Below are 27836 nucleotides of genomic sequence, written 5' to 3' on the forward strand. Positions count from 1 at the left end.
ACCCGCATCGGAGGAACCAATCCCGACATTCAAGTGTGTCTCCAATGTTCATTGTCCAGTTTCCAGCATCCAGAGCGGGTTGTAAACGGGCCGACTCCGGTTGGTATAGAAATGGAAAAGGCATATGGTGAGAATCTATCGTACAATCGGGCAGCCAACCGTCACAGTAGGGGGTTCCTAGCCTGTTAGATTGCGTGAGCCTTGGACCTTATACACCATATAGGACAATAGATTTATGACATCAAAGCAAAGTCAAAAAGAAAATACAAAATACGCCGAGATCTGATAGAGAATCGGTCCGAACTACAACCTGCCGTTACTCGCTCGCAAGACCATCCTTTTTGGGTTTAGCGTTGATACAAGTTTACCTCAGCCCTTAGGGATTCGATTTATCTCCGGTCAAAACCGTTGCCAACCCGAGGGCCTTATAAAAGATCCCATGAGTCACGGAATTCGGCAATCACTGGCAGCTTGAAGGACACGAAGCTTCCGAATTGAATGTAGTCTGTTCAATATGCGGCTGAAGCTGGAAAAGAATGTAAGATCGGATTCTGTTGGCAAAATCTCAAACTGGAGTCCAGCCCTAGTCCTGACTCTGGTTTTTGTGTTTTCTCGGGATATCGGATGGACATGGTCTCGGATGACAGCGGATGTACGTGACGGAGAAAAAAAAAATTACGAAGGAAAATGCACAAGGATCCACATCCATGGATGCTACTTATTCGACATTGAATCTCATATCTTCTCACATTAGCTGTGTAATTCTTGAAACAATCCGTCATACTGCCTTTGAGGGACAAAAAGAGAATAGAAGCAAGAGAACACATTTCAAACATTTATTATACAAATGATATCCTTCCAAGGTGATGAATGAGAATTTAAGACATGATCTAGTCCGTCTGACATGGCTAAAAGTCCAACAATAGAATGAAAAACCCATATTCCGTATACTCTCAACTCAAGCTGTCAAAGGCAACATAATTGCTGATCTTTACTCTATTGCAAAAACAGTGGAGCTCTAGCCGAATCCCTCATTTAGCCCCATAAAAAAAAATACAATCCATTCACGCACGGCCAGATAATAATCCCATCGAGACAAATCCTCAAAGGTCCAGACAACCATCCAACAGAACAGGGAGAGCTTTGATCTGTCACGACCAAAGGGAGATTAGGCCTCGTCTTGGCAGGCCGGATATCAACACTGCAGAGGGATTGCGGCTGAACAAACGCACTGTGCTGAGTGAGACCCCCATTGCATATAACAAGACAACTCACACATGCTACTAATCTGATCAGACACCCAGACCAAAAATAGTCACAGAGCTGGGGCCACGCGATCACAGACAGTATATTAGAAAGTGGGGGCGATGCCTGTATAGATAAGCGGGAGTATCGTGGGGTAAGTGAGAGACGATATTAGAATATAGATGAACCTCTCGTCTTGGTCAAGTGCAAGGGATTACACTGTTACCTGAATTGCTACTCCCCTCATATGCAGTAATATCCACACCCGCTTTCCAGATACTCTTTGAACCCTTGCCGCCAACCACGGCAACCAGATTAACAGGCACCGTGTCTGCTTACACCATTCCTAGACCGACGCATCCGCCGCGCGGTCTGATGACCTGCGCTGGAATCAGGGTAGTGCGGCGATGGATGGGGCGAGGCTATGTTCCGGCACACGGGGGGACTGGGTGTGTTGGGCTGCAATTATTAACGCTGCCTATGAGGGACAATGGGCTGGTTTGAATACGATGAACCGGTTGCCACATATTGATGAGTATCAGGCTCCTGTGGTCTTTTTGTTGGCTGATGAGAGCAGGTTTAGTTTGACGAAGCGTGGTTTGCAGCGGTTAAGTGGATAGACTTGATGGACTGTGGATATGGGCAGAAAAATGAGAGAAAAAAAGGACACTGCGGGTCTTTTATTTCTTGCTAGCATTTCATAAATGATTGATCTAGAATGACTGGGATTGCTTTGAATAAAATTATTCAGTATTCCAGAATGATTCGGTCGGTTTGTGGAAGCTGTGGAACTGTGGTGTGTCATAAATACCCTCAGGGTCTAAGAGCAAAAGTCAGCATTGCATAGCAAATTGCAAATAGGATGGAGTTCTCACCATTGTGGTGTTCCACAATATACTTCCTCGTGTTGACGATACTCCCCTCAAGCTGAGCATTAAGCTCCTGCTGATAAACCCGGACCTTCTCATTTGCCTTAGCAGCACCACGAAGAGCCATCTGAGCGACGTGGTACCGCGAGACACGGTTGACCAGCATCATATCGAAAGGCGTGGTGGTACTACCCTCTTCAATATAGCCCGCGACAGTCACACGCTCAAGACGCGGGCGTCCAAAGAGCAAGCCTTGTAATTCGGTTGGGTAGCCGTGGTAATTGAAGTGAATAGGCTTATCGGGAGTGAAGAGATTATCGAATGCCTCGGTGGAGAGGGCATGCGGATGTCGACCCTCGTTCTCAAGAATCATCAAGTCCGTCACGTTGATGACGCAAACACGCAACTCTGGTATGAGCTTACGCAGAAGCGCTGCTGCCGCGATTACTTCGAACATCAGTTCAACACCAATGCCGACCAGCACGACATCGGGGTTTACTCCATCGTCCGTGCTGCAGAACTTCCAGATCGATGCTCCTGCGCGACAGTGGCTCTCGGCCTCTTTGGGAGTCAGGTACACTGGAGTAGGCTGTTTTGAGCCCACTATCAGGTTTATATAGTTCTTTGACTTCAGGCAGTGATGAAGGGTCGTCAGGAAAGTATTCGCATCCGGTGGCAAGTACACGCGGGCTGCGGTAGGCTTCAGCTTTAGTACAGATCCGATGAAGGACGGGTTCTGGTGAGAGAAGCCGTTGTGTTCCTGGCGCGTCCAGGTGCTCGATTCGATGTAGTTCATACTACTGACGCCTGAGTGCCAATTTGTTTCCAGTGCCTACACAGAGGATTTGGTCAGCATATAATTGATATTAGCAAGGGAAAAAGGTGACTGACCATCTTGATGAACTTGGCATACTGTACCATCATCGTATGAATGATGCCGAGGAAGCTCTCATAGGACGGGAAAATACCAATACGGCCGGTCAAGGTATAACCCTGCATAAACCCTTGACACATATGTTCGCTAAGGACTTCAATCACGCGGCCGCCACGGGCATTGGCAAATTGATCCCATTGGAAATTGCGGCTCGTGCCTTCAAACACCGCATCCAGTTTGTTGCTTTCCAGCTCATCCGGCGAGAACAGTCGTACGTTACTCGGGTTGTCCTTGAATACCTGATTGACGAAGGTGCCAATCAGTTTCATGGAGCTTGCGTCGGAGCCTTTCTGCGCGCAGAAGGGCTTCCAATCAGGCAACTTCGGTGCTGTATAACTGTTGTAGACTTCGATGCGCTGACCCAGCTTCTTTTTGTCGTCTGTGGGAATCACAGACTTGATCTCATCAATTACATCACCGTTCGAAGTGAACAATTCTTCTGGCTTATAGCTAGAGAGCCACTTCTGCAACAGGTCCAGTTCTTCCTTGTCGGTCTTTGCTTTGGGCAATGGCACCTGGTGCGAATGGTACGAGCCCTCGATAAACTTGTCATGAAGCTGCTTGGGCCCAGACCAACCCTTGTAAGTGCGCAGAATCAGCATCGGCCACCTCGGCTTCATAATCGGCTTCCCAGAACGGGCAGCCTTCTGGATCTTATGGATCTCCTTGATGGCCCAGACCATAGAGAAGTGCAAGTCTGCGTCAATATCACTGACATCCTCCACAAAGCGAACCTGGTACCCGTAACCACTGAACAGAGCCACAAGCTCTTTGTGGTCCATGCACCCAAAGATAGTGCGCTCGCTGATCTTGAATCCATTCAAGTGCAGAATTGGCAAAACTGCACCAGACTCCTTTGGGTCAATGTACTTGATTGCATGCCAAGACCTGTCTACTATTAGCGTTGTACGGTACAAAGGGAGGGAATAATCGACGAACGTGGCAGTGGGACCACTTTCAGCCTCTCCGTCACCCACGATACAAGGCACTATCAGATCGGGGTTGTCCATGACAGCGCCAAAGGACACTGCTAGAGCGTATCCCAGTTCTCCGCCTTCATGGATAGCACCAGGAGTCTCAGCGTTGATGTGGCTGCGCATAACTGTTAGCCAAGGAACCATATGGCAGGGCCATGCACTGACCTGGGAAAACCGGATGTTGTGCTAAAGTTCGAGATCAAATTGTGCAGCCCTTTGCTGTCTCGCGAATACTGGGGATAAAATCTCTCCAACGAGCCCTCTAGCCATAGCGCGGCCAATATTGCCGGTGCGCCATGTCCTGGGCCGACAACGTACAACATGTCCAGGTTCATTGTCCGGATTAGGTAGTTCAGATGAGAGTAGACCAGAATTAGGCCCGGGCATGTTCCCCAGTGACCTGAGTGTATGGCATATCAGTTATAACGACCGAGTTGAATGCTTTGGGCACGCTACTCACCAAGTAGCCGAGGCTTAACATGTTTAAATGTGAGGTCCGACTTCAAAAGAGTATTTTCTTGCAGAAATATCATAGCTAACACTAAGTTAGTCACACCGTTGAAATATATATGGTACATAATCGCGCTCACCTGCCGCAATGTAACAAGCCGCTCGGCGGAACTTGAGCAAGGCATCACAGGCCTTTTCATCTAGGTTCTCATGATCCAACTTTACGCTCAACTGCTCAAGATAGTCTGGCAGGTGTGACGGGGGCGGTTGCGGATTTGGCTCGCTTATGACTTCACCGGGCATAATGAATTTGATATTGTAGTTTCTTCGGCTTGGCAGGAGCAAAAGAAAATCAAAAGTTCAACGTAGGATAAAAGGAATAGAATTAATAGAGAGAAGTTGATATTGAAAGAGGTAGCCTTGGAGGTAAATAAATAAATGTCATCAAACATGATGTCCGCCTTGTTCCCCGTGTTGGCGACGTCACTCCACATCCTGACATCACCACGAGTGCAACCCTGAAAGTCAATTCAGCTTTAAAAAAAATCCATTCCAATCTCAAGAGACATCTAGTCAATTCCCTGTAAATCCTCAAAATGCCCAAATCCATCCTCTCTGTTAACGCGGGTTCGTCCTCCGTCAAAATCAACTTCTATACATTTGAGAACCCACCAAAACCCATCGCAGATGCGTCGATCTCTGGAATTACCGCACCCCCACCTACATTCAAGTACCAACAAGGAGACAAAAAGCACAAGGAGGAAGTCAAAGAAAATCTCAGCACTCCCCAAGATGCATTCAAGTACCTCTTGCAGCGCTGTTTCAACGATACTGAGCTTTCCAAAATCACCAGCCTCGACGATATAATGTACATCTGCCACCGAGTGGTCCACGGAGGAGACTATAAAGATGCAGTCGAAATCAATGACGAGACACTTGGCCGCTTGAAAGGATTGGAAGATCTTGCACCTCTGTAAGCTCACCTGTCTCGATTCTATACTTCAACTATATATAATGCCAAGCTAACACCACCCCACCCAAAGCCACAATTTCTCTGCGCTGGAGATAGTTCGTCTGTGCAAGGTAGAGCTCCCTGAAGTTAAAAGCATCACCTTCTTCGACTCTGCTTTCCATCAGACAATCCCCGAAGCCGTACGCACATACCCAATCAACCAGGAAATCGCCAAGGCGAATGGTCTGCGTAAGTATGGATTCCACGGGATCAGCTACTCGTTCATTACGCGGTCTGTAGCACAGTTCCTGAACAAACCGATCGAGAAGACGAATCTCATCATTATGCATGTCGGGAGTGGAGCTTCGATGTGTGTGATCAAGGACGGGAAGTCGTTGGATACAACGTGAGTCACGCGATGCAGTTTATACTATATCTCGATATATCTCGAGCTGGGAGTCGTGCTAATGCGGTGACTAGAATGGGTCTCACTCCTTTGGCAGGATTACCCGGTGCGACACGTAGTGGAAGTATTGATCCATCGTGAGTCGGACCACCGGACTTCCTTGACAATGCAGCTATGGCGAACTGATACTCGATGGTCTAGATTGGTTTTCCACTATACCAACGAAGCAGGCAAACTAAGCCCAGCCAGCACGTCAGAAATGCACATCAGCACGGTATGATGCCTGATACAGAGAACCAATGCCGAAAACAATTACAAGAGAATACTAATCAAGTCCATCCACTAGGCGGAGGACATTCTCAATAAACAATCAGGTTGGAAAGCCCTCACAGGAACAACAAACTTCGCCGAGATCGCGGTGGAGAACCCACCAAGCAAAGCACACAAACTTGCTTTCGACATCTTCGTCGACCGCATCCTGGGCTACATTGGCAGCTACTACCTTAAACTGAACGGTGAAGTAGACGGTGTAGTCTTCTCTGGCGGAATCGGTGAGAGGAGTGCCTTGTTGAGACGCACATTGATCGATAAATGCCAGTGTCTAGGTTTGGCAATCGATGATGCGGCTAATGACAAGGGGCCTGGGGATGAGGAGACGATCAAGGACATCACCAAGGGTTCCGGCAAGGGGCCTCGGGTTCTAGTGTGCCAGACCAATGAACAGGTATGTTGTCTCAAATATTGAGGATTATTGACCGTAACCGTAACCTTTGACCTCTCGTGGAGGTGTAGGTTTTGGTTATAGGTTCAATGTTGTTATTTTTGTATACTTTGATTTACTGACTCGGGGTTTCACTTGCAGTTCGAAATGGCACACCACTGTGTATCCTCGCGGTGCTGATTCATCACCGGTGGCGAGTTTTGTTTATTTTTGTATTTTGCTATTGATAGTGACAATATTACTATGTACCTACCTTTGTGGTTAATGGCGGAGGTTGGGGGGGCTGAACATAGTTGGGTTACGATAGATAATATTGATGAATGTCTTTCAAAGTTTCTCTCTACATTGTACACCCTGTACATACTCGATGGAAATATTCCAAATAATCTAAAATCCAAATCCAAATCCAAATCCTAATCCAAATTTCAAAGGATCACAAGATGTCGCCTCGTCCTTTTGACACTTGCCACTGAGGAAGAGGGTTCTATGTGGCTGGGTTGACAGGTAGTCTCCGACGGGTCAGCTCTCAGCCCTGGATTGCCGGACCCAGCGATTGGGAATTGGGATGTCCCAGGTAGTTGGTCATATTTTGCGCCTCATTTCACCGCAATGCATCATTTATCATTCCTGGTGCGTGAGTTCTGCAACAGTAGGTAGGGAGAAAATAGAGGCCTGAGGACAGTCCCTGCATACCAGCGCCAGCTTGGGTTACTTTGTTGTGGATCGAGTACCCCATATTCCGTACAATCGAAAAGAAAGAAATCAAAATAATCAAAATAAAGATGAAATGTAACCTGCACCAGGAGTGAATGTGACACATCCAAGTTGTGGGATTTGATAGCTTCGGGGGGAACGCTCTTCCCCGGTCCCCAGTGTTAGTTTGATTATATGCAAGACACGGAAAAATGGGTGATTGAAGCGATCGAAGGCGATCCCGGGATCGAGGTCTCAATTGTGGCTCTGGTGGTTCTGATGATCTGCAGGCTAGCGGGCCCAGGTAACAGGTACATTGCAATTAGCGAAGTCAATGGTACTAGCGAATTAGGAAACGCTATTTCGTCCCAATTTGACTATCAATCTGTGGATTGTTATCTGGGGGATCAGACATCAGCGCATCAAATGGCGTTTCAAGGGCCGAGGTCGCAGTGATCGACACTGCAGAATGAGGATGTACTTTTTTCTTTTTTGGCTCAGCAGCGTGTCATACGGCGTACAGTGTAGACCAGTACATGTCTGCATATCCGCATGTACACAGTGCAGAGATTGTGACGCAGTAGGTATGTACGATGTACTTCGAGTCAGGGTGATTTCCCGTGCAGGAGTATCCATCTCGGGGAACTTTACCCGTTCATGCGCCAAGTATTTGCGGATCCCCCGACGAAAAGCCGACCCATCTCGACGTGGGTCATGCTCGATTTTGTATTTGTATCGTTTGATCAGTCATACTGTCTCTTTTTGTGCGTCATGTCGTGACAACTAAAATAGGTACCCGAAGTCAGGGGCTGACCCAGCAGGGAAAAAAAAAGGGAACGATCGACCCGGCACAATGGCGCTGGAGCCGTGGAGCTGTTGGCGATCGCCAATTTTGTTTCTTTTCTGTGAGTTAATCAGGTTATCGGGTCACGATGTGGATTTGGGCCTGTCACTCAGGACCTGGGAAAGTCTAGAGAGGTCTAAAAAGTTTAGTCCACCATCTTTCCCACCTTTGTTCAGCTGTAAGCTGCCGTCATGTCTCGGGAGTCGAATAGGAAGTCTGGAACTTGTTGGAAACAGAAAAAAAAAGAAGCTAAGAATTGAGGCGGCTAAGAAGCGTTTCGGAACGGGGAAAGCGGTTCCAATTGCAGGGTATTTGACTCTAAATTATTTTACCAACTGCTTCTATTTCTTCTATTCAACACCCATTTGACTCTAAATGACCTTAACTGGCGGAGTACGGACGGAATACCTACTGTGGACACTACTAAGTATAGCCTGCGACCATCGACTATGGAGTCCATAGTGCTTCCAGAATTTTCCATGTATGGAGCCTTTGAAGGAATCGGAAAAATGAACTAAGATCGGCCGGCTTCGCATCCGCGGAGTCTTAGTGCGCCATTCCCCTAGTAACATTTAGATTGAGAGATGAATCAGTCCACATCACAGGACCTAGAGGAAAAAGAAAACAAAGTCGCCGATATCTCAATTTTAGGAGCGTTGACACATCCGCATCGCCTGTCAGATGAACAAAGAGAGCGGCTGGGGGATCCTTCCGGACCGGGAACCCCCCTGCTTCCTTTTCGATGTGCTGCAAGGCAAATCCCAAAGTTAATGCGGATGGTGATCCGCGACCGTTTATTCGATACGCCACAAGGTACGGGTAGCTGCGATTTTCTAGATTCAAACAAAGCAATACATACATGTAGGAAAGATATCCCCAAAAAAAGGAAAGAAAAATAGGAACCATGGATACAGTCTCGGGAAGGCTAAGACGTTCCGGAAACGATGGAAGGCGGTTCATGCAATCGCATAACCTTGTTTTTTGAGCTAATGCAGGCTGGACTTTGTCTCGGGTTATCTAGAACATCTCCGTACTCGGTATGAACTACCACCTTGAATGAATTGCTGGTATTCCTAATAGGGAAAAGGGGGGAGAAAGCAACTGGGGCTATTAAGGTTGAGTATGTGATAAAATGGAGCACCTTGATGAAAGTGATGGAGTTGATGGAGACTTGTTGTTTTCTCCCGTTTCTAGCGCCATTCTAGCTGTAATCGAAACGGGTACTTTCCGTACAATTACAGTCCGGTTCCACTATAGGAAGCTCGTTTTATCGTTCTAGATCGGGATACATAAATATTAATACATATTAGAATATCCGTAGACTACTTTTTTTTAAGAAATATCCACAGGGGATGATCAGTATGGGAAACGTAGCTTCCCCTATTTTAAACATGTGAAAATGTAGAAGTCAGAAAGGATGTGAGAGAATGTCTTGTTTCATTAATGAGAACGGTGTAACAGAATCAGCCACAGTGCTAGGATGTAAGAAGATATCCAATTTAGTTGCGTTGGGAATCTTGAATCTCTCAACGGTAGGCAATCTACTCCGTACCTACGGAATATGTGCGGTAGATCTTCCAGCCCCGATTTCCACGAGGGAAGACCCAGATTCAGTGCCGACGGGGAGATGAATGTGCTCCTTTTGGTATGAGGTGGACACGGGGCTGAAACACGCGTACGAGTCGTAACAACGTCACAGTCAAGGGTAATTGTGGTGAAATGTATCGGCTCCAGTGTGGCAAATAACACTTGAAGCTGAAAGATACCCTTAATTACCGGTACCTTATAACGTCCGGATTATGGGGGTGGGGCCTGTACGCGGAGTTCTTTCATGTTTCCAGATGTCGGTGTTTACAAAACGTAGGCCCTTATATGTACCTTGACCCAAATCCCCGGGTAAAGGAAAAGAAAGGCTAGAAGGTGAAAAGAATGTTCATACGCAACCGAGACGGGATTTCACTTTTTTGGGCTCCGTAACGACTCTTTTTTGTTTAGCGTATCCCCACCCCCTATGATGGAGCCCATAATTATAACCCTCTTTTATTTTCCCTTGATCGGCGCGTAGAGAATCATGAGACAAAGACGACGGGAATGACAAAATTGCGATATGTACAGAGTACTCCGTATGAGCTTCTGATGTATGTGTTTCTAAGCGAACGGGGATTGATTCAAAGCCTTCCGATACCAGTGTTTGCGACTGGTCTTAATAGGTGAGTATTGCACGGGAGACCGCGTGAAAGGCCGGAGGACTGGCCTTGATCAGTAGCCGAAATATCTGGTTGGCTAGGGGATTTTACCTAGGCATCATATGTCATGGTTATTAGGGTTGTTGCTTCTTTTTGTCTAATACTATTGTAGGAAACTATCACACCCGATAGAGCCCGACCACGCGAGAAGAAATAAATTTAAATAAATTTAAATAAGTTCGGACGGATCCGTTTCTCGTTCCTGCGGCTGTTTTTCCCTTTTTCTTTCTCCACTTTTGTACAAAGGCTGCCCGGAGATTTGGTTCCTAGCTTCATAGTGAAGAGCTTCCTACGGTTGATACATAACAAGAGGACTTTTGGGCTTGACAAGTGACATGTATCTCAGATTTGATTGTGATGAATCAGAGGGTACCTTTTTCCTCTTTCTTTCCTTTCTTTTTTTTTCGCCCTTAAATTATATATCTAAAAATTACCAAAATAGGTAAGTCTATAGATTAGAAACGTTGGAGAAGAAAGGGGGGACACTCGCGTTCCTGTTCCCCGGGACCAGGGGACGGGAGAGCCGCTGTACTAAACAAAGAATAATATACTACTTGATTTTACATGTTCGGTTTTTTTTTAAAAAAAAAAGTATTTATTGTATATTTGGATTTCCAATTTGATAATTAGTTTTTTTTATTAGTTTTTATAAAAAGGATAAATTTAATAATAAAAAAATTCCAATAAGAAACGTCTATATCAACGCAATCCCCCCTTCTTGTTTCCTTTGAACATACCTGATAACCATCTTTCCCCTACCTCCTTTCCTCTCCCTTCTCCCTTGCGATACGTCGATTGAACTTTTTCCGGATCGACCGGAGTCAGTTCCGGACTCCTTTGCTCCCTTGCCGTCTAAACATCATATCCCTTCTGCCCGTTTTCTTGGTTCGGATCGCGATTTTTATGGATTCGCTGCAGCCACCCTCGCGCATATCATTTTGAGAGAATTTCGATTTTATTCCTTATTTATTTCCGATCTAATAAAAAGCAACGACCTTCGACCTGTGCTTTTTCCTCACACCAATTCTCATTTGTTGGCGCCCCCATTTCGTCACATTCCTGCCCTACGATTTTGCTGGATCCCACATCCTGGTTATTCTTCAAAAGGACCGCCTTTTCCGATCTCGACTGCATTTGCATCTATCGCCTGCACCGAGTTTTGTCTAGACCTGCTTCTTTTTTTTAAAAAAAAAAAAGTTTTTGATTTTTTTTTTCACGGGTGGTTGGATTGGGGCTTCTTTTGCTTCCCCCAAGGAATATCTATATAAGATCCTGGCGTCGACGTTGTGTTTATTTGGTAAGTCTCCTACCATCTCATTCCTCACCCTACCGTTGGCGCATTCAAAAACTCGCCTATTTCTATCACCAAATCCTACTTTCAGCATCTAACCATGACTTCCTACGCAGACCTTAACATGATCCTTCGGGATCAATCTGCTTTCAACATGGGAAGAGGAGCTTACGACACAACTGGGGTGAAGAAGCCTGGCGTTCCTCCACCACCACCGAAATAAACTCATTCGGAAACCCTCGTCATACTCAACATTGCTTTCTACACCACTCGGTCACGTTTCGGATGGTCTGGCGCCTAACAGTGGCTGGATTTTTTTTGACGCATATGCGTTTTGGAGTTTTACCTGATTTTGGTAAGATACACTCCAAGCACACCTTTGGGCATCAAAAACTAACCGAATCCTTTAGATATCTGTAACACTATCTTTTTCTATGTCCCGGTCTCGGGCCATACATTTTTTTCTTGCCTATTTCGCAGCCATCGCGCGACATTATACCCTTTTTAATTTGGCTCGACTTTTCTGCATTTTTTTTTCGGATACCAAGCGTTGACACTTTATTTTCCCCCCCTTCGACTTTGATCTCTCGTCTTCGCACATGCGCCTTGTCCTTATTTTTCGGGCCTCGAACCTTATTCCGCCTCGCCTCACGTTTCTACTTCACCTCTTGATACGACTCGATACCACGGTCCCATCTCTCAAAAAAGTGCCTTTGTGTTTATTTCTGTTGTTTCTTTTGTTTTGTTTACCGGCGTTTTGGTATAGACGGGACGGAATACTGAATTGGATGGGCTGATACCAGAACCTAGAGCCTCGACCTCGCGGTCAAATAGCATGCTTTGATTGCTTTTCTTGTTTTACTATTGGATGGGTACAGCTTCTGGGTTTATTTGTATGAGTATTTGTGCTTTTACATTTTGACGTTGATGCCTGTGTATTATATTTTGCGCACAAAACCATAATTGTCAGCGCTAATGGATCATTCTCTCTACATTCTCTATCCAGCTAGTCTAAACCACCATCAATGGCTTCATGTACATTTATGGATTCTGTAACCTCGAGTTTACCAACTCGTCATCTCAGGTCGTACTCTGCTTGTACCTGACCGACCGCGGTTGCGCTAACATCGGGCAGATTTGCTTACCGACTAATGCCGAGACAGGGACAACAGCCAGATTGTTGATACTGGCCTGGCTGGTGCATCGGCAGCTATCTCCCGAGTCTAATCAGGGTCTTTTCTAATTAGCACCCGACATCACCTTGCAGACCAGTTGGGCACTAGCCTAATCTGCAACAGCTGCCAAGGTGCCAGGAACATGTTTGTCTTGTGGCCTACCTTTTATCAAAGGTTATACATAGAAAACTCTCTTGCACAAAGTATGCTTCTGTTTCCGCATTTTTCTGCCGTCTATATCTTCAATCTATGTTGTAAACAGAATATCCGAGACCATTAAAAAGGGCTACTAGAAAGACATCACAAGGCGGCATGCGCGGCCATCTACTCTTGTCAAGTCATAGTACGTGTCTTCGGGTTTACCGTATTCCAAATTATCATATCCCGACAGCCATGTCCGTGTTATCTGCATGCCATCATTGGTGCAGTGTATCCAATCATGTGAGATGTCAATAAGGCGGGAGATGATTGAACATCGAATTTAGCTCTTATGTCAGTCTCTTTAAATAGACACGAGGGGTAAATTCAGCCTCAATATAAGTATAGAGCCAAGCAAATGCAAAGAGTAAATATGTCAGTTGTATACTTCAATCTTAGACAGGCTTCGGTGACTGGTGACTGGCGGACCACGCTAAGCCCGATCGAGGCACCCATCATCATCAACCTCCGCCTCTCTCCAACTTCAGGAGCAATCACTCTTGTCTCGGTAACGTCTACACTACGCTTTGCATTTCTCATTCCTTGACAAGGATTTAATTACTTTACCAATACGAGTGCAACAACAGCGATTCGTGCCCCCATCTCCTGTCTTACTTCTAGGCAGCCCCATTCCCCGAACTGCGGCTACCAGCTGAATCAACCTGCCACCTCATCCGGTCGCCTGATCGCCGATCGAAGGTGAATAACCCACAGAAGGCCTGACTGTTACTTGAATCCCACCGTTTCGTTGTTTCAGCCATGTCCGAGTCAGCCAGCGCAAATGCCCCGAAGCCGAGCAGTAGTGTCAAGCTCGTGCTGCTAGGAGAGGCCGCAGTGGGCAAGGTACTACTCCTCCATTCGCCATGTTACACGATTGCCAACAGCTAATCATATTCTATTATTCGCTCATAGTCATCGCTTGTCCTCCGCTTCGTCAACGATGATTTCCAGGAGAACAAGGAACCAACCATTGGCGGTAAGATTTCCCTCTGGACTTAACCCCCACAAGATACGAGGTACTGTCCCTGGCATATGATATACTTTCTGGAGGACCCAGGGGCAGTATGTTGTGTCCGACATTTAATTGTTCCCCGCAAACAAGCCACCCAACCCCTCAAATAGTACTTTGCACTAGGATCACCAACTAACGTCATCTTTCCAGCCGCATTTCTGACGCAAAAATGTTCCCTTCCTACGCGCACGATCAAGTTCGAGATCTGGGATACCGCCGGCCAGGAGCGATTCGCTTCGCTCGCCCCGATGTACTACCGCAACGCGCAAGCGGCGCTCGTTGTCTACGACGTTACGAAACCCTCTTCGCTAACGAAAGCCAAGCACTGGGTCGCCGAGCTCCAGCGCCAAGCGAGCCCCGGAATTGTCATTGCCCTCGTCGGTAACAAGCTGGACTTGACCAACGACGGCGGAGATGTTTCCGAGGCTGCCGTCGCTGCACAGAGCGAAACCGAGTCGGCACAGGAAGGCGAGGAGGGCACCAACGAGGAAGATGATGCGCAGGATGCCGTGTCCGGTGATGCCCGCAAAGTATCAACACGGGAGGCTACCGGCTATGCGGAGGAGGAAGGTCTTTTGTTCTTCGAGACTAGCGCCAAGACCGGAACCAATGTTGTGGATGTCTTCACGGCAATTGCCAATGCCATCCCCGAGAGCAGTCTGAAGACTGGCCGCGGTACCGGTGCGGGAACTGGCCAGACTGCGTTGGGTCGGTCAGCAGAAGACTCACGAGTCAACCTGGGTGATCGTAACGCTGCCACGGCCAAGGAGGGCTGCGCTTGCTGATTCGGGTCCTTTCTTTTTTGGGCAGATGTTCTTGCAATTATTTCCATGGATACAGGCGTCCCTCTTGCTTTTTTTGATTTCTTGCTTGTTCCCGTCTCCAATGGAGACTTCCGTGTGGTCTTAATAGTCTACAGTGTGGTATTCCCCAGAGACACCTCGTTATAACAATGTGATTAGAGTGTAAATTTTTTTTCGAAATTGGCATCAGCAATCAGAAATAATCCCCGTGCCTACAAATCAGTGAAGAGTAGAACAATATCGCCAGAAAAAGGTCCTGGGGTAGTTGTTAACCAAAGGCGAGTCGGATAGTGGATCTCCTTCAGCAGCAATCCACTAATCAGCAACGAGCCCTAAGACGGCCACGCTAAACCCAACAAGGAAATAGCGCACCCTAAGCGAATGCGCCGATCCCACAGCAAATTCCCATTCGATTCAATCTGCGAACCTCCCCTCCGTCGACATCACCACCAGCACTTCCCGCAGCACCCCGTCGCTCGCAATAATGGCTGCCATCAACAAGATCGCCCCCAACTCGCCGTCCCGGCAGAACCCCTCCGAGCTGGAGACCGCGATCGCCGGCGCTCTCTTCGACCTCGAGAGCAACACACAGGACCTGAAGGCCAGCCTTCGTCCCCTGCAGTTCGTCTCTGCCCGCGAGGTAAGAATCGTTGTCCGAGGCTCCCGACATACGAATTGAATCGTTCTGGAATGGCGTCTGTGAATTTTCGAGGGATTTTCGATGCTCCGGGGTATATTGGTTGGATTTGTGGATTGATTTCAATTCATGTCCACCAACGCCAAAAATGATCAATATGGAGTGGAATCATCGGCAACGGAGGCAACATACAAATGGATATGAAAATTCGCAGAGCTAGACGCCGTTCCAGGAGGAATTTCAGTTTCTGTGTGCAACGACATTTTCAACCGGACAACGCTCTGACATTATTCTCGCTATTTAGGTTGAGGTCGGCCACGGCAAGAAGGCCATCATTGTCTTCGTCCCCGTCCCCCTCCTGACCAGCTTCCACAAGATCCAGCAGCGGTAAGCAACCAGTCCTTTCCAACACGAATGGACCAACCCCAGCAAAGAACAACCTCGAAACTAACACCAACTCCAGTCTTACCCGCGAGCTCGAGAAGAAGTTCTCCGACCGCCACGTCCTCTTCGTGGCTCAGCGCCGTATCCTGCCCCGCCCCAAGCGCTCCGTCAACTCGCGCACCACCCAGACCCAGAAGCGTCCCCGTTCGCGCACTCTGACCGCCGTCCACGACGCCATTCTCTCCGACCTCGTCTACCCCGTCGAGATTGTCGGTAAGCGCACCCGCACCAAGGAGGACGGCTCCAAGACCCTCAAGGTCATCCTCGACGAGAAGGAGCGTGGTGGTGTCGACCACCGCCTCGATGCCTACGGCGAGGTCTACCGTCGCCTCACCGGCCGTGCCGTTGCCTTCGAGTTCCCCCAGAGCGGCGCTGAGTTCTAAATGCATAATTTAGAATTTCATTGTTCACTTTGATTTTTTTTGGGGCTAGGGGCTTGGAATGTGCTCGGTTGATGCGTGGGAGAATGGCATTGCTTCTAGTTTTGAATTGTTGCTAGATTCAACGCCATTGATGGGTTCCAAAGAGATGATCTCCATAAAAATGCATTGACGGTTTTTTCTCTTTTCTTTTTTTGCCCCCAGTCACTGGTTGCATTGTTTGTGTCCGGTGTGAGCTCTGGGTGAGGCGATGGAGTTGAGTTCTCTCTCTCCCGATCTAATGAGGGTGGGATGGAATATCCGATAGTATTCCAATTCAACAATTCCGACTTTACATTGCTTCTTTTTTAGATGGTTCTGTCTGGCTCGGATTGGGATCTAGACAGCTTGTAGATTATAGGATTGAGTGCCCGTGGACATTCAGATATAATTGTTGAATATCTCTCCATGGTTAAGTCAAGTAGCTTATATTTTGCTGTTATGCTTACTTGGCAGTATCAAATCGAAAGCTCACTGGGGAATAGTAGATGGATGCTTCTATCAACAGAACAAAACAAGTACACTCGGGGTATGAAAGGTATAAAACGCAAACCAGTCAACGCGAATATGAACAAGAGAATGTCATCCTCTATCTACAACGAAGGCTGGATTCTCCCCACACCTAGCACCATCCAATAAGCCAACTCCCTGGTAACCTTATCATCAGGCTTAGACCCCTTCCCAATATTCTGCTGATCAAGCTGCGCATCCGCATCCCAATCCATATGCACAAAGACCGGAATCTCAAGCACATCCTCATCCTGCTTAGAAGCCGCAACCGCCACGACATCCTCGTCAGTGGTCTTGGTATTGGGATTGCCATCGCCACCTTCAGCACTACTCCCAGGCAATGTACCAGGAACAACCTCCAACACGACGGTCGTCCAGTTCCGGCCCTTATCCCACACCTTGCCTGCTTCGGGAACTCCGCGTAAAACGGCGGAGCGAGAGTCACTTGTTGACGGTGCAGAGCCACCCTGCAACGCTTCGTCCCAGACATCGCTGTTCGCGCCAATTTCGAACTGCGGAGAGAGAACTGTGACTTTCGTTGCAACGTGGCCAGGGGTTACAGGGGGCGTGGCGAGGGTGATGCGGACTGGGTCGAACATGTGGTTTTTAAGGGTAAGAAGGACGTGGATTGGGCGCAGCGGTGGGAGGGAGTTAAGGTCGGTGGTTGGGGCCATGGCTGGGAGGGCTGATGAAGAAGAGAGAGTTAGAGGACGGAGGGTTGGGAGAGGGATGTAGCTGAGGGCAATTAGGCGGATGCGGAAGCGAGTAGATTGCGGCTTGGTCTCGGGTTTCACGAGGATGTGCTTGCAGGACTTGCATCGCTTGGCTCGCTTGGTGCGGAGGAGAACTGGGAGTGGGAGGAGATCGTCGACGAAGCGGGCTTCTGGTGATTGGGTTGCGCGCTGGTCTATCGAGGCCATACCATCCCAGCTACATTCTGGAGACTGAAGTCGTGCAATCATGTCCGTCTCGTTGTTTTCTTGGGTGACTTGAAGGCCCTCGCTTGCAGTCAGAGCTTCACGCATAACAGGTGGTTTGGATTTAGGCTTCTGTTTGCCGCCATACAACCCGCTTAGTCGTGATGAAGATGTGTAGAGAGACATAAGACGGTTTAGTGCGCCTGGCGAAGAGAACCCAAATTCCGAGCTGAGATGATCAGTTGGCGAGTTTGATGTTTCGGCGATCTGTGTACGGTAAAAGCTTTTCAGGGCTGCGAACCGGGCGTCTGTGCCCATTGGAGGCGCAGCCGGGTCATCTTTAGGGTCAGCTTGCTCTCCATCACGCTCGCGCGCATTGGACGGCTCGTCAATCGAGGCGTAGCTGGACAACGGATGTTTCAGATCTCCAAAGGCGCGAGAACCTTGCCTCGAGCGATCAAGAGCAGCCGGGGCAGTGGAATCTGTCATCTTTTGCAGTTGACTGCGGATATTTGTCGGCTTATCAAATTTGATGCCGATGTCTAACGTCGTCCAAAGACAGTATCCACAAGATAACACCCACGGACCCTGTTGAGGCCCGTTTCCTGTCGCATTCTCAATGGTACTCACAGCTAACGGAGCTGTACAAACAGGACAATTGAAACAATTCCGGCCACATCTATAGATATGCGCGTGTTAGCTATATTTGAACATATTTGAACATATTTGAACACAACCCTTCACACCCTCTAGTACATACCGGTTACCATCACTCCGCACCATACTGCTCGGGGTTTCAAACAAGCAGCTAGGACAATACCAGCTTACGATCTCCTCCGTAATACATCGAGGACATTTGATTTGGTGGCACTCCTCGCAGTATAGGAGTTGTTCAGGCGGATACAGCGAGAAGTTGGACCGTGGAGAGCGGGGATCAAAGGTTTGCTCTTCGTCATCCTCTTCGTGTTGCTCCTCCTTTGCTGATAATTTCTTGTCTTGGTCTGTGTTCGCCTGCTCGGCTGGTGATTTCTGCGGGGACTCCCTCGACTTTCGCTTCCTCGCTGGATCGGGGACCGGCGTGTCGGCGCAGGGGCATGATATGTAGGTATATGGGAAAGGACGCGACATTTTGATATCGACGTGGAGGAGCGAGCGAGACGGTGTGTGGTAGCTTTCGAGGTGTGTACTTGGATCAAATCATGCTTCGTCTTTGTGGGGTCGAGAGTTGAATAGCGTGACGAAGGAAACAGATCGACCGATAGAGAATTCGTGGCTACCAGACGGCTTGTCTTTCGAGTAAAAATATCTTGGTTTTAAGGATCTCAACCTTATTGCGCCAACCCAGAGACTCTGAGAGCAGCGTGTTGGCGCGCGGTGACTTACTCGTGCAGCAGTTGCAATTGTTCTGCCACGCTCAATGCACTATGCACAATGTGTATTGAGAAGTATGAACCGACACCAGGTCAAGTGTCTCGAAGACACCAATTGCATAAAGTCCACGGTCTGCGGAGAGGGAGCTCTTCCGCATCAACAATCGACGTCAGCTCCCGCCATTTTCTGCCCACTATCGCCGCAAAGTCATGGACTGGTATGCTTGAGAGTTTTGAATCCTCATATCCATTATCCAGCCACAATGATATCTCTACGGACATTTCGTGCCAGCCTCGCAAGGCGATGCTTTACCCCATCAATTACTATCCGAAACTATGCCAGCCAGACGCCCGGCAACCCAATGCTTGAAGTCTTCAACCGCAAAGTCAAGCACCTCCAAAAAGATCGGGCAGCCCGGAATGTCGAAGAAAGTCGGAAAGTCGACTACCTGAAAGATGAAGTAGCAATGCGGCTATGTGAGCGCTTACTGGTAAGCCACTCAATGAAGCAAGCGCAGAAAAAAAGCGCAGAAGTAGTAAAAAAGACACATCCACTGACAAGAGCTTCTCTCGCCATGAATAGGACATTAAACGCGACTTCCCAAACGTCCTGGATCTAGGCGCAAATAGCTGCAACATTGCCCGAGCTATCACATCCCCCAATCTCGACTCATCCATGCCGGAAGGAACCATCACACCACCGCTATCAAAAAAGATCTCGAAGCTGACATGCGTGGAGACATCGCATGCGCTGCTCCACCGCGACGAGAATGATCCGTTTAACAAAGAAGTCGATATCCAGCGGGATGTGATTCCGGACCTGGAAACGTTGCCGTACGCACCAAACAGCTTCGACGCCGTGCTCTCGTCGCTCTCGATCCACTGGATCAACGACCTGCCCGCGCTCCTGGCACAGGTGAACACAATATTGAAGCCTGATGCGCCGTTTATCGCGGCTATGTTCGGTGGCGATACGTTGTACGAGCTGCGCGGGTCGCTGCAACTGGCTGATATGGAGCGACGCGGTGGTGTGAGTCCGCATATATCGCCTCTGGCAGATGTCAAGGATGTCGGGAGCTTGTTGGGCCGTGCTGGGTTCAAGATGCTCACTGTTGATGTTGAGGATATTGTGGTCGAGTTCCCGGATACATTTGCGCTCATGAAGGATTTGCAGGCGATGGGTGAGAGTAACGCTATCATGAACCGTGACTCGGCGCCGCTTTCTCGGGATGTCTTGCTGGCTAATGAGGCTATATATCGTTCCCTGCACATGGAGGAAGGTGACCGTGGTATCCCGGCGACGTTCCGGTTGATTTATATGATTGGGTGGAAGGAAGGCGAGGGCCAGTCGCAGCCGTTGCCGCGTGGCAGCGGCGATATTAACCTCAAGGACGTTCTTGAGGGAGGCGACTTCAATAGACCATGAAGAATGGAAACAAAAGGGCAAAGAGAAAGAGCCCAATATTTTGTGACAATATAATAATGTAAAACTACGCTTAAAGCGACACTGGAGAGATATTATCCACAGGCATGTATGGAATGCAAGCCTCTACCAAGACAGGAACGAAAAAACAGTCAAATGTAAATCATAAGAAACGAACCTCCATCCGATGTTGTTTTCTCCGCTCAAACCGTTCTACGATCAGTCATGACCCGCACAATCGACCCAGTACCAGCAATCTCCACAAGCCTCTCGTGCCAGCTCAACAAAACGCTCATCTGCTGACCACCACCACCACCTTCAGCCAAGTTGCGAGCCTGGATCTGCGAGAAGCCCGTGTTCTGAGGCGAAACCACATTCTTTGGGGTCTGCGCACCGCTACCAGGAGTAGCCGAGGACATTCCCTTGTACCTGTAATCAATAAATCAGCAATTAAATCCACGATTCCCCACCAGACGGTTCCTCTGGAAATCCTAACAGTAGTCCACTTACAGGTATTTCATCAAGCAATCCGCCCGCTCAGCGCCACCATCCCCGCTGCACACTCCCTCCAGGATGCGAGTCATCTCGCCCTGCCGGATACCCTGCAGCACATCGATGACGGTAGCAAGATGGACCTCCTTGGCGCGGTCGTCGCCGCCCAGCGGCGCCGTGTCGAGAACAGTACGCAGAGCGCCCTCCGGGTCACCGCCGCGCAGCATCTGGCGCACCTGTGTCGCGGCATTTGCCGCGTCACTGGCGCTTGCAGCTTGGGGGAGTGTGGCGGGGAGGAGGGATTCCATGGGGAAGTTGGTCGAGGACTCGGGGTCCAGGGCATCGATGTTGATGGTGCGGTAGTTGATTTGCGACATGATGGCGGTTGGGGTTTGGTCGAGGGCAGAAGTTGGGTAGAAATGGGTCTCGATCAAGTTGTTGATCAAGCCAGTCGAACGGGTCAGGGAGCTTTGTGGGGAGCTGCCTGTTGGTCTGTTTGGTATATCGGTGCGGTGGGCGGAAGCGGGGAGATTACTAGTGACGTGGGAACGTCTCCGAGAAGTATGAGATCCAATGGGGATAGAATGAAATAACGATGTGGGTTGGGAGAGACAGGGATCAGATTAACTGATCACAGATAAGTAACAAGGTGAGTTGACAGGGTAATGCGGAACCAATTGGGGAGTCTACGGGAGATGGAGCTGGACACTTGGTAGACGGGGTGTTGTGGCCTAAGGCAGAAATATATAGTACCTTCACCTAGTTGCCTGGAGGCTCATGTTTTATATGATATTGAGAATGCTACTAAACAAGGCTACTGATTTCCAGTGTATTTTCCATGCAGAAATAAGTAAATTTTATTATTAACGCGGGAGTGTCGTTTTTTCCAGTGGTATATATACATATCCTCTATCAAACCCAATACTTTATAAACAATCGCAAAATAACAAGATATCTCACAGCCACAAAATGCTAATTAATAACAACGCTAAAATGACAAATTAAGGAGAGGTCGTAATTGTGATAGGGGGCACCACGACAAGAGTAGGAGTGGCAGGACGTTCAGGAGACTTTTGCTTGTTCTGATTAAGACTCTCAGGAGCTTCTTCGGGATCAGCAGAGTTTGCGGGCGGCGAATCCAACTCGAGTGCATCTTCCGACTTCTGCTTGTTGACAACACGACGGGTGAAACGTTTCACAGGTCTAAAGAAGGACCTGATACCACGACCAATTGCCTTGCACCCCTTAGAAAGCGGGCGCAAGATAACCGTCATACCGCCAACAACGGCATTGAAAACAATACCGAAATGGTAGTCTGGAATGAGTCGGAGCACGATAGCCCAGGGCAAGCAGGCAATGGAACAGATAACACATACCCCCCAGAGGGTGCTACTCAAGCGAGTCACGGCGAATGCCTGGCCGCCCACGTAGATGATCATGATCTGACCAGCGACCATGATGGTGTTGATTCCTAGGAACCAGTAGTTGCGGAGCATGCCTTCGAAAATATTGAACTTGTTGTCGAGTCGGCGGTTGTTGAATTCGTTGAAGATCTGCATCCACACGAACGTGTTGAAGACCACGGTCGACAGCTCCTTCGTGCGCATCTCGGGATCTGAGCTGAGATGGGCACTGAGGAGCTTGTCGCCTGCGAAATAGAGCATGAATGTGATGGCTAGCTGGTACACTGCTTGGCCGAGAATCATCTTCCACATGGTCAATGTGAAGAGGGAGGCGTGTTTGGGGACAGGCTTGCGGTCGAGAATTTGTTCAGTAGGGGCATCAGTGGCTCTGTTGTTCCAAAACGTTAGTAAAAAGTTCAAACGAGCTGTAAAAGAGGCAGAAAGACTTACAAGGCGAGAGCGGCAAAGGTGTCCATAATCAGATTCACCCAGAGTAGCTGCACAGCGGTCAACACACTGGTGTTATCACTGCTGTATACAGATGACACGAAGGTGAGTATCACAGCCGTGATATTGACAGTGACCTGGAACTGCAAAAACTTGGCAACGGCATCATTGACAGCTCGGCCCCAAGAGATCGCTGTGATAATGGACTTGAAATTATCATCCAGAAGGATGATCGAACTCGCCTCCTTCGCGACCTCAGTACCAGCAATACCCATAGAGAAGCCGACGTCTGCAGTTCGCAAAGCCGGGCCGTCATTAGTACCATCGCCTGTTACAGCAACCGTTTCACCGAGGGCCTTGAGCCGCTCGACCAAGATTCGCTTGTCATCGGGGGATGATCGTGCCAGTACTTGTAGGCGGGGAAGAACTTCATCCATCTCCGCGTTTGTGAGTTGGCGGAACTTAGGACCTTCCATGACCAATCCATCTTCCGTCTTGATTCCACAAGAAGATGCAATAGCAGTGGCAGTGGCAATGTTGTCACCAGTTACCATCTTGACCTGGACGCCTGCCGAGTGGCATTTTCGAATGGCTTCCGGGACTTCGGGGCGGAGAGGGTCCTGAATACCTACGACTCCGACCCAGGTCATACCATGGAAGAAATCGTCGAAATTCGCCGAAGAATCTTCAGAATTCTTGGCCTCTGCCGGTGGCCAGGCCGTGAAATCCTTGTAAACCATGCCGATTGTCCGAAGAGACTTGTGAGCATAGTTGTCGATGAGCTCGAGAAGGCGCTGCTTCTGTGCCTCAGAAAGCTGCTCCACATCGGGTCTCTCCTTGGAAGTATCGATGTTGACAATTTCTGAGGTACAGACGCCAACCATTATCTCGGACGCTCCCTTGACAAGCAGTCGGTAACCAACACCAGGAACACGGTAAACAGCACCCATGCACTTCCTGGCGGAGTCAAAAGGAATCACTTGGGCGATCTCGGCGGAGCCACGCTCCGAGACAAGATCCATTCCCATATAATCTCGGGCCAACTGAAGCATAGCAACCTCAGTCTTACTACCGACAAAATCTATGGAGCCTTCTTTTTCCTGTTCAAAGGCAGTCGAGTTCAAAGCAATGCTCTTGATGATCAGATCTTTGATCGGAGCCGATAATTGCTGGGAAATCGCCGAAATAGTCATTGACCCCTTCACGTCTTCATCTTCGGTTCTCTGGCTGAAGCCCTGGTCCGAGCCCCAGGTTCCGGCCACCACAGTCATTTTATTCTGTGTCAATGTACCTGTTTTATCAGAGCAGATGACTGTGGCATTGCCCATTGTCTCGCATGCGCGAAGGACACGGACGAGATTGTTCTCTTTGACCATTCGGGTGGTAGCAAAGGCCAAAGCCAGCGTTACTGCCAGTGGAAGGCCCTCTAGAAGAACATGGATGTCAGCATAGTTCACATAATTCGAAGAATCAGCGCTTACCTGGAATAGCGACAACAATAACCGTGACAGCAACGATAAGAATATCCACAAACTCTTTGCCTTTCATAGCACCGTTCTTTTCCGGGTGATTAGGAAGATCGGCTATAAAACGGAAGAGCAGAACGAAGAACAGAATACCAGCAGCTCTGTAAATTATTATCAGTAACCTGTACAAGAAAAAAAGGAAGTCCGGGGGGGGGGGGGAGTCTACTCACGCTGTACCCAAGTATCCAATCCAATCCGCCAACTTACCCAGCTTGACCTGAAGCGGCGTTGGGTCATTGGGAGTCTGCAGCGACAGCAAGATCCGTCCGTAGGTAGAATATGGCCCAACACTGGTGACAACATAAGTTCCAAGACCTTCAAGGACCTTGCTACCGGAGATCAGGAACGGGTCGAGTTTTTTGGTTGCCTTGCCGTCGACAATTTGCTGCCAGACTTCATGGCCGGGGGTCTTTTTCATTTGATCCGACTCGCCGGTAGCGGAAGACTCATCACACTTCACCCCGAAGCCTGTAACTAGAATACCATCCGCGGGGATGGAATCGCCTGCCTCAAGATGGATGATGTCTCCAACCATGATATCGTATATTGAAATCATATTGGTTTTTCCCGAGCGAGTGATTTTGACTTCACGGTCATCGTTCTGTTAGGATGTTAGATATGTTCACTTTCTTGAGTTGGTATGGGAATACTTGCCCGTTTGTTGAGTTTAGCGAACTGTCTCTCTTTTTGCCAATCGTTGGCAGCTGTCACAATTGTAACAATCAAAATAGCCACACAGATGGCGACTCCCTCCACCCAGTCGACGCCTGTGCCTTCTGACACGGTCTCGTATATCCCTAGGGATAGTGAGACCACAGCGGCGATAGTCAATAATATAATGATTTTGTCGTTATACGCAATCCAGAATAGTCTCAGGAACCCGGTCGATTTCCGTGCGGGTAGTTTATTCTGACTGAAGACACGGATGCGGTCTTCGAAGGGTGAGCCACTACCACCTGCTGACACCGGCGCCGGCTTCGAAGTGTTATCTGGTAACGGAGATTTTCCTGTAGATGTGTGTTGCGAAGGTGCCACATCCATGAACTCGACATTACCCTCCAGACGCCCTTCATCTATTGACAAACCGGCATTGAGATCTGTGCGCAGACCACGCTCCAGACCCTGCAAGCCGCCAAGAGCATGGAATGCAGCCAGGGACTTCGGGTTCTGCATTTTGTTTAGTTGACCGGGGGAAAACGCAAACCGATTATCTTCGACTTGGAAATCAGTTTCATTCCGAGGGTCGGGTTTCAAAGCATCTGACAACGATACATCGTCATAAGCATCTTTGGAAATATGTGCCGAGTTTACTTCGGAGTTCGCCCGCGAACGAACTACAGTATCTGCAGAAGAAGCGAATGAGTCCGCCCGCGGACGCAATGTATCGCCATCAATCGACGGCGACGGTTGATGTGAGGGATTTTGAACCATCAGCCGCGCTGGATCTGGTTGGTTCCATACCGTATCTGGTGAGACGGGAGAAGTTGGGCTTTGATTTAGATCTGTAGGTCCCGACCATGCGGAAGAGGCTGTAGATATAGATCGCTGGAAAAAAATGAAATAAGATCAGCAAAAGAGTTCAAGTGTTTATAGGATGGTATGGGTGACCGACCTCCCTGCCCGAAAAGTCAGTCACTATAACAGGGCTCAATAATGAGCCCTGATGGGAGGTGTCATTGTTTGAAGAAGACATAGTGTGCAAATCCCATCGAGTTCAGAGGAAATTTGCGAATCAATAAAAGTAGGTGCACTTCGTATAATAGTTAATATCAACGTCTCGTGTGCCGCCGGGATTCCGAAGACCCTGTTTATCTTTCCCCTCTTAATGGGGCTGTGTAGTGAATCTCCAAGGATTTGCCCAGAACGCCGAGGATCTTTAGTCAAATTCCAGGCAATTTGCAACGAGCGGTTTTGTTGAAAACAAGCCAAGTATGTACCAGAGGGATGTATAATATCCACTTGAGAAAGTCAGAGCTATCGTAAAGTAAAATATAATATCCTGAAATGATCCAGGGTGTGGCCACTTTTATTACCGACAAGAGACACAGCCCCCTTTGGCGGTAATGTAATCTTTGATAGCTGGAACAGGGGCTCCGTCCCATATACAGAGAAGGATAGTATTATGGCGAACTTCATAGGCATCCATAGCGAAAGCCGAGGAATGTACGCGCCGGTGTTATTCTCAAACTCGAGCCCGACTTCTTCATGCTACGAAGTACTCCATGCAAGCTAAATTCTGTGATCAGCCATCGAATAGCGTTACGCCAAGTGCAGGTATCCAATGTGAGGGCGTTAAAATAAAATTGGGTTTGTCGTTGTGGAGAGGCCAAAACCGCTGCGCCTCGATTCTTTGCAAATGACCACCCAATCAGCTGGCGGAAAATGATTTTCACCTCGATACATACTATGGATGTACCTAATGATTTTTGATGGGCGCAAGTAAGGAGGCCATACTCATCGCATCATGGGGCTTGGCTATCGCTGTTCTGGGAGACGGGGAAGTGTCCACCTGAGCGGCTAGACTGTGCGCATCATGACCATGCGACTGTGGAAATCTATGGAGGCACATGACTCAAAATGATTTGGTTTCGCCAGCCACTTATCCGCAGTCATTGGTAACTTGATATTGGTATCCGGGGGAAAGGAGGCGTGGAGAACAAGGAAGTGAGCTCACCTTGTGGCGTAATTGTGGCGGTGCGTTTGAATGGGTGGCGGTGCGCCTCATACTATGACGGGAGCCTCGTGAGCTCTAGTAGAACCTGGGGGGCAAGAAACATCACCAGCTTGGTGGTGAAAGGGCAGTGCAATAGGTGGCAGCGATAATGGGTGATTTCGCTTCAAGGCAAGGCTACTCCGAGGCTCTTGAGTAGGCAGAAGACCTCGTACTTCAACACAGCACCCGAGGAACTGACAGTGGCTGTAAAAAGGAAACACGATCTAAATTTGGTCTTAGAACGCGTAAAGGCAGATAAGGTTGAGAGATGCTAATGCTTTCACATACGTTCCTACCAAGCCTCATTTGACACGAATGCTGAATAGACCGCTTCAAATGTACGCCATCGATGTTCAGCCTCTTCGACCATTTGACGCCTGAAGTCTGGTATATTTGGAAGTGAGGTTGGTTTGTAAAGCATTCGAATACATTGATCTGTTTTGACTCGTTGGGCATATAGAAAGGAATGTCTAATCCAACTGTTTCACCGAGCTTGCCACATGGTCAGCATGCATAGCCACCTAGACAGAATTCGCTGAGGCAAGAGTTACACGGCTGATGAGTACCTGGGCACTCCTGCTCATCTACATGTAGTAAGCAGTCCAAAACCTGAGTGATTTCTCAGCCAGCAGCCATATAGATGGCAGATCACAAGGTTTCATGTATGAAGCTCGATGGTTTTAGATTACATTGATTATCCGAGCTGATACTTACCGTCA

At 48.5% G+C, this 27836-nt stretch overlaps 8 protein-coding genes across 8 annotated transcripts; 4 read left to right on the plus strand and 4 right to left on the minus strand.

The window, feature by feature from the left end:
- Positions 1-1988: 1988 nt before the first annotated feature.
- On the minus strand, positions 1989-4778 carry N7447_001056 (putative phosphoketolase; the record flags this gene model as incomplete). Its single annotated transcript, XM_057225332.1, has 7 exons — positions 1989-2065; positions 2121-2946; positions 3006-3936; positions 3988-4140; positions 4191-4425; positions 4486-4560; positions 4616-4778. 7 exons carry the CDS (start codon positions 4776-4778, stop codon positions 1989-1991), a joined length of 2460 nt encoding a protein of 819 aa, XP_057089348.1.
- A 293-nt stretch (positions 4779-5071) lies between these two features.
- N7447_001057 (uncharacterized protein) lies at positions 5072-6734 on the plus strand (the record flags this gene model as incomplete). Its single annotated transcript, XM_057225333.1, has 6 exons — positions 5072-5448; positions 5519-5833; positions 5908-5970; positions 6035-6107; positions 6180-6557; positions 6696-6734. 6 exons carry the CDS (start codon positions 5072-5074, stop codon positions 6732-6734), a joined length of 1245 nt encoding a protein of 414 aa, XP_057089349.1.
- A 7026-nt stretch (positions 6735-13760) lies between these two features.
- Positions 13761-14798, plus strand: N7447_001058 (Rab family GTPase; the record flags this gene model as incomplete). The annotated part of the gene is made up of 3 exons (XM_057225334.1): positions 13761-13844; positions 13914-13977; positions 14164-14798. The coding sequence occupies 3 exons, from the start codon at positions 13761-13763 to the stop codon at positions 14796-14798; spliced, it is 783 nt and encodes a 260-aa protein (XP_057089350.1).
- Positions 14799-14898: 100 nt separating this feature from the next.
- N7447_001059 (40S ribosomal eS7 domain-containing protein) lies at positions 14899-16296 on the plus strand (the record flags this gene model as incomplete). The annotated part of the gene is made up of 4 exons (XM_057225335.1): positions 14899-14910; positions 15184-15456; positions 15758-15840; positions 15917-16296. 4 exons carry the CDS (start codon positions 14899-14901, stop codon positions 16278-16280), a joined length of 732 nt encoding a protein of 243 aa, XP_057089351.1. The 3' UTR covers positions 16281-16296.
- A 613-nt stretch (positions 16297-16909) lies between these two features.
- On the minus strand, positions 16910-18871 carry N7447_001060 (putative dynactin Arp1 p62 subunit RO2; the record flags this gene model as incomplete). Its single annotated transcript, XM_057225336.1, has 2 exons — positions 16910-18422; positions 18504-18871. The coding sequence occupies 2 exons, from the start codon at positions 18869-18871 to the stop codon at positions 16910-16912; spliced, it is 1881 nt and encodes a 626-aa protein (XP_057089352.1).
- A 505-nt stretch (positions 18872-19376) lies between these two features.
- Positions 19377-20539, plus strand: N7447_001061 (uncharacterized protein; the record flags this gene model as incomplete). Its single annotated transcript, XM_057225337.1, has 2 exons — positions 19377-19604; positions 19697-20539. 2 exons carry the CDS (start codon positions 19377-19379, stop codon positions 20537-20539), a joined length of 1071 nt encoding a protein of 356 aa, XP_057089353.1.
- Positions 20540-20739: 200 nt separating this feature from the next.
- Positions 20740-21405, minus strand: N7447_001062 (actin-related protein 2/3 complex subunit 5 family protein; the record flags this gene model as incomplete). Its single annotated transcript, XM_057225338.1, has 2 exons — positions 20740-20965; positions 21047-21405. 2 exons carry the CDS (start codon positions 21403-21405, stop codon positions 20740-20742), a joined length of 585 nt encoding a protein of 194 aa, XP_057089354.1.
- Positions 21406-22029: 624 nt separating this feature from the next.
- pmcB (putative calcium-translocating P-type ATPase(PMCA-type)) lies at positions 22030-25835 on the minus strand (the record flags this gene model as incomplete). Its single annotated transcript, XM_057225339.1, has 5 exons — positions 22030-22819; positions 22882-24304; positions 24360-24505; positions 24575-25005; positions 25116-25835. The coding sequence occupies 5 exons, from the start codon at positions 25833-25835 to the stop codon at positions 22030-22032; spliced, it is 3510 nt and encodes a 1169-aa protein (XP_057089355.1).
- Positions 25836-27836: the final 2001 nt, after the last annotated feature.

The sequence above is a fragment of the Penicillium robsamsonii genome (genome assembly GCF_028829455.1).
Source record: "Penicillium robsamsonii strain IBT 29466 chromosome Unknown utg000001l_segment0_segment0, whole genome shotgun sequence".
Classification (NCBI taxonomy): Eukaryota; Fungi; Ascomycota; class Eurotiomycetes; order Eurotiales; family Aspergillaceae; genus Penicillium; species Penicillium robsamsonii.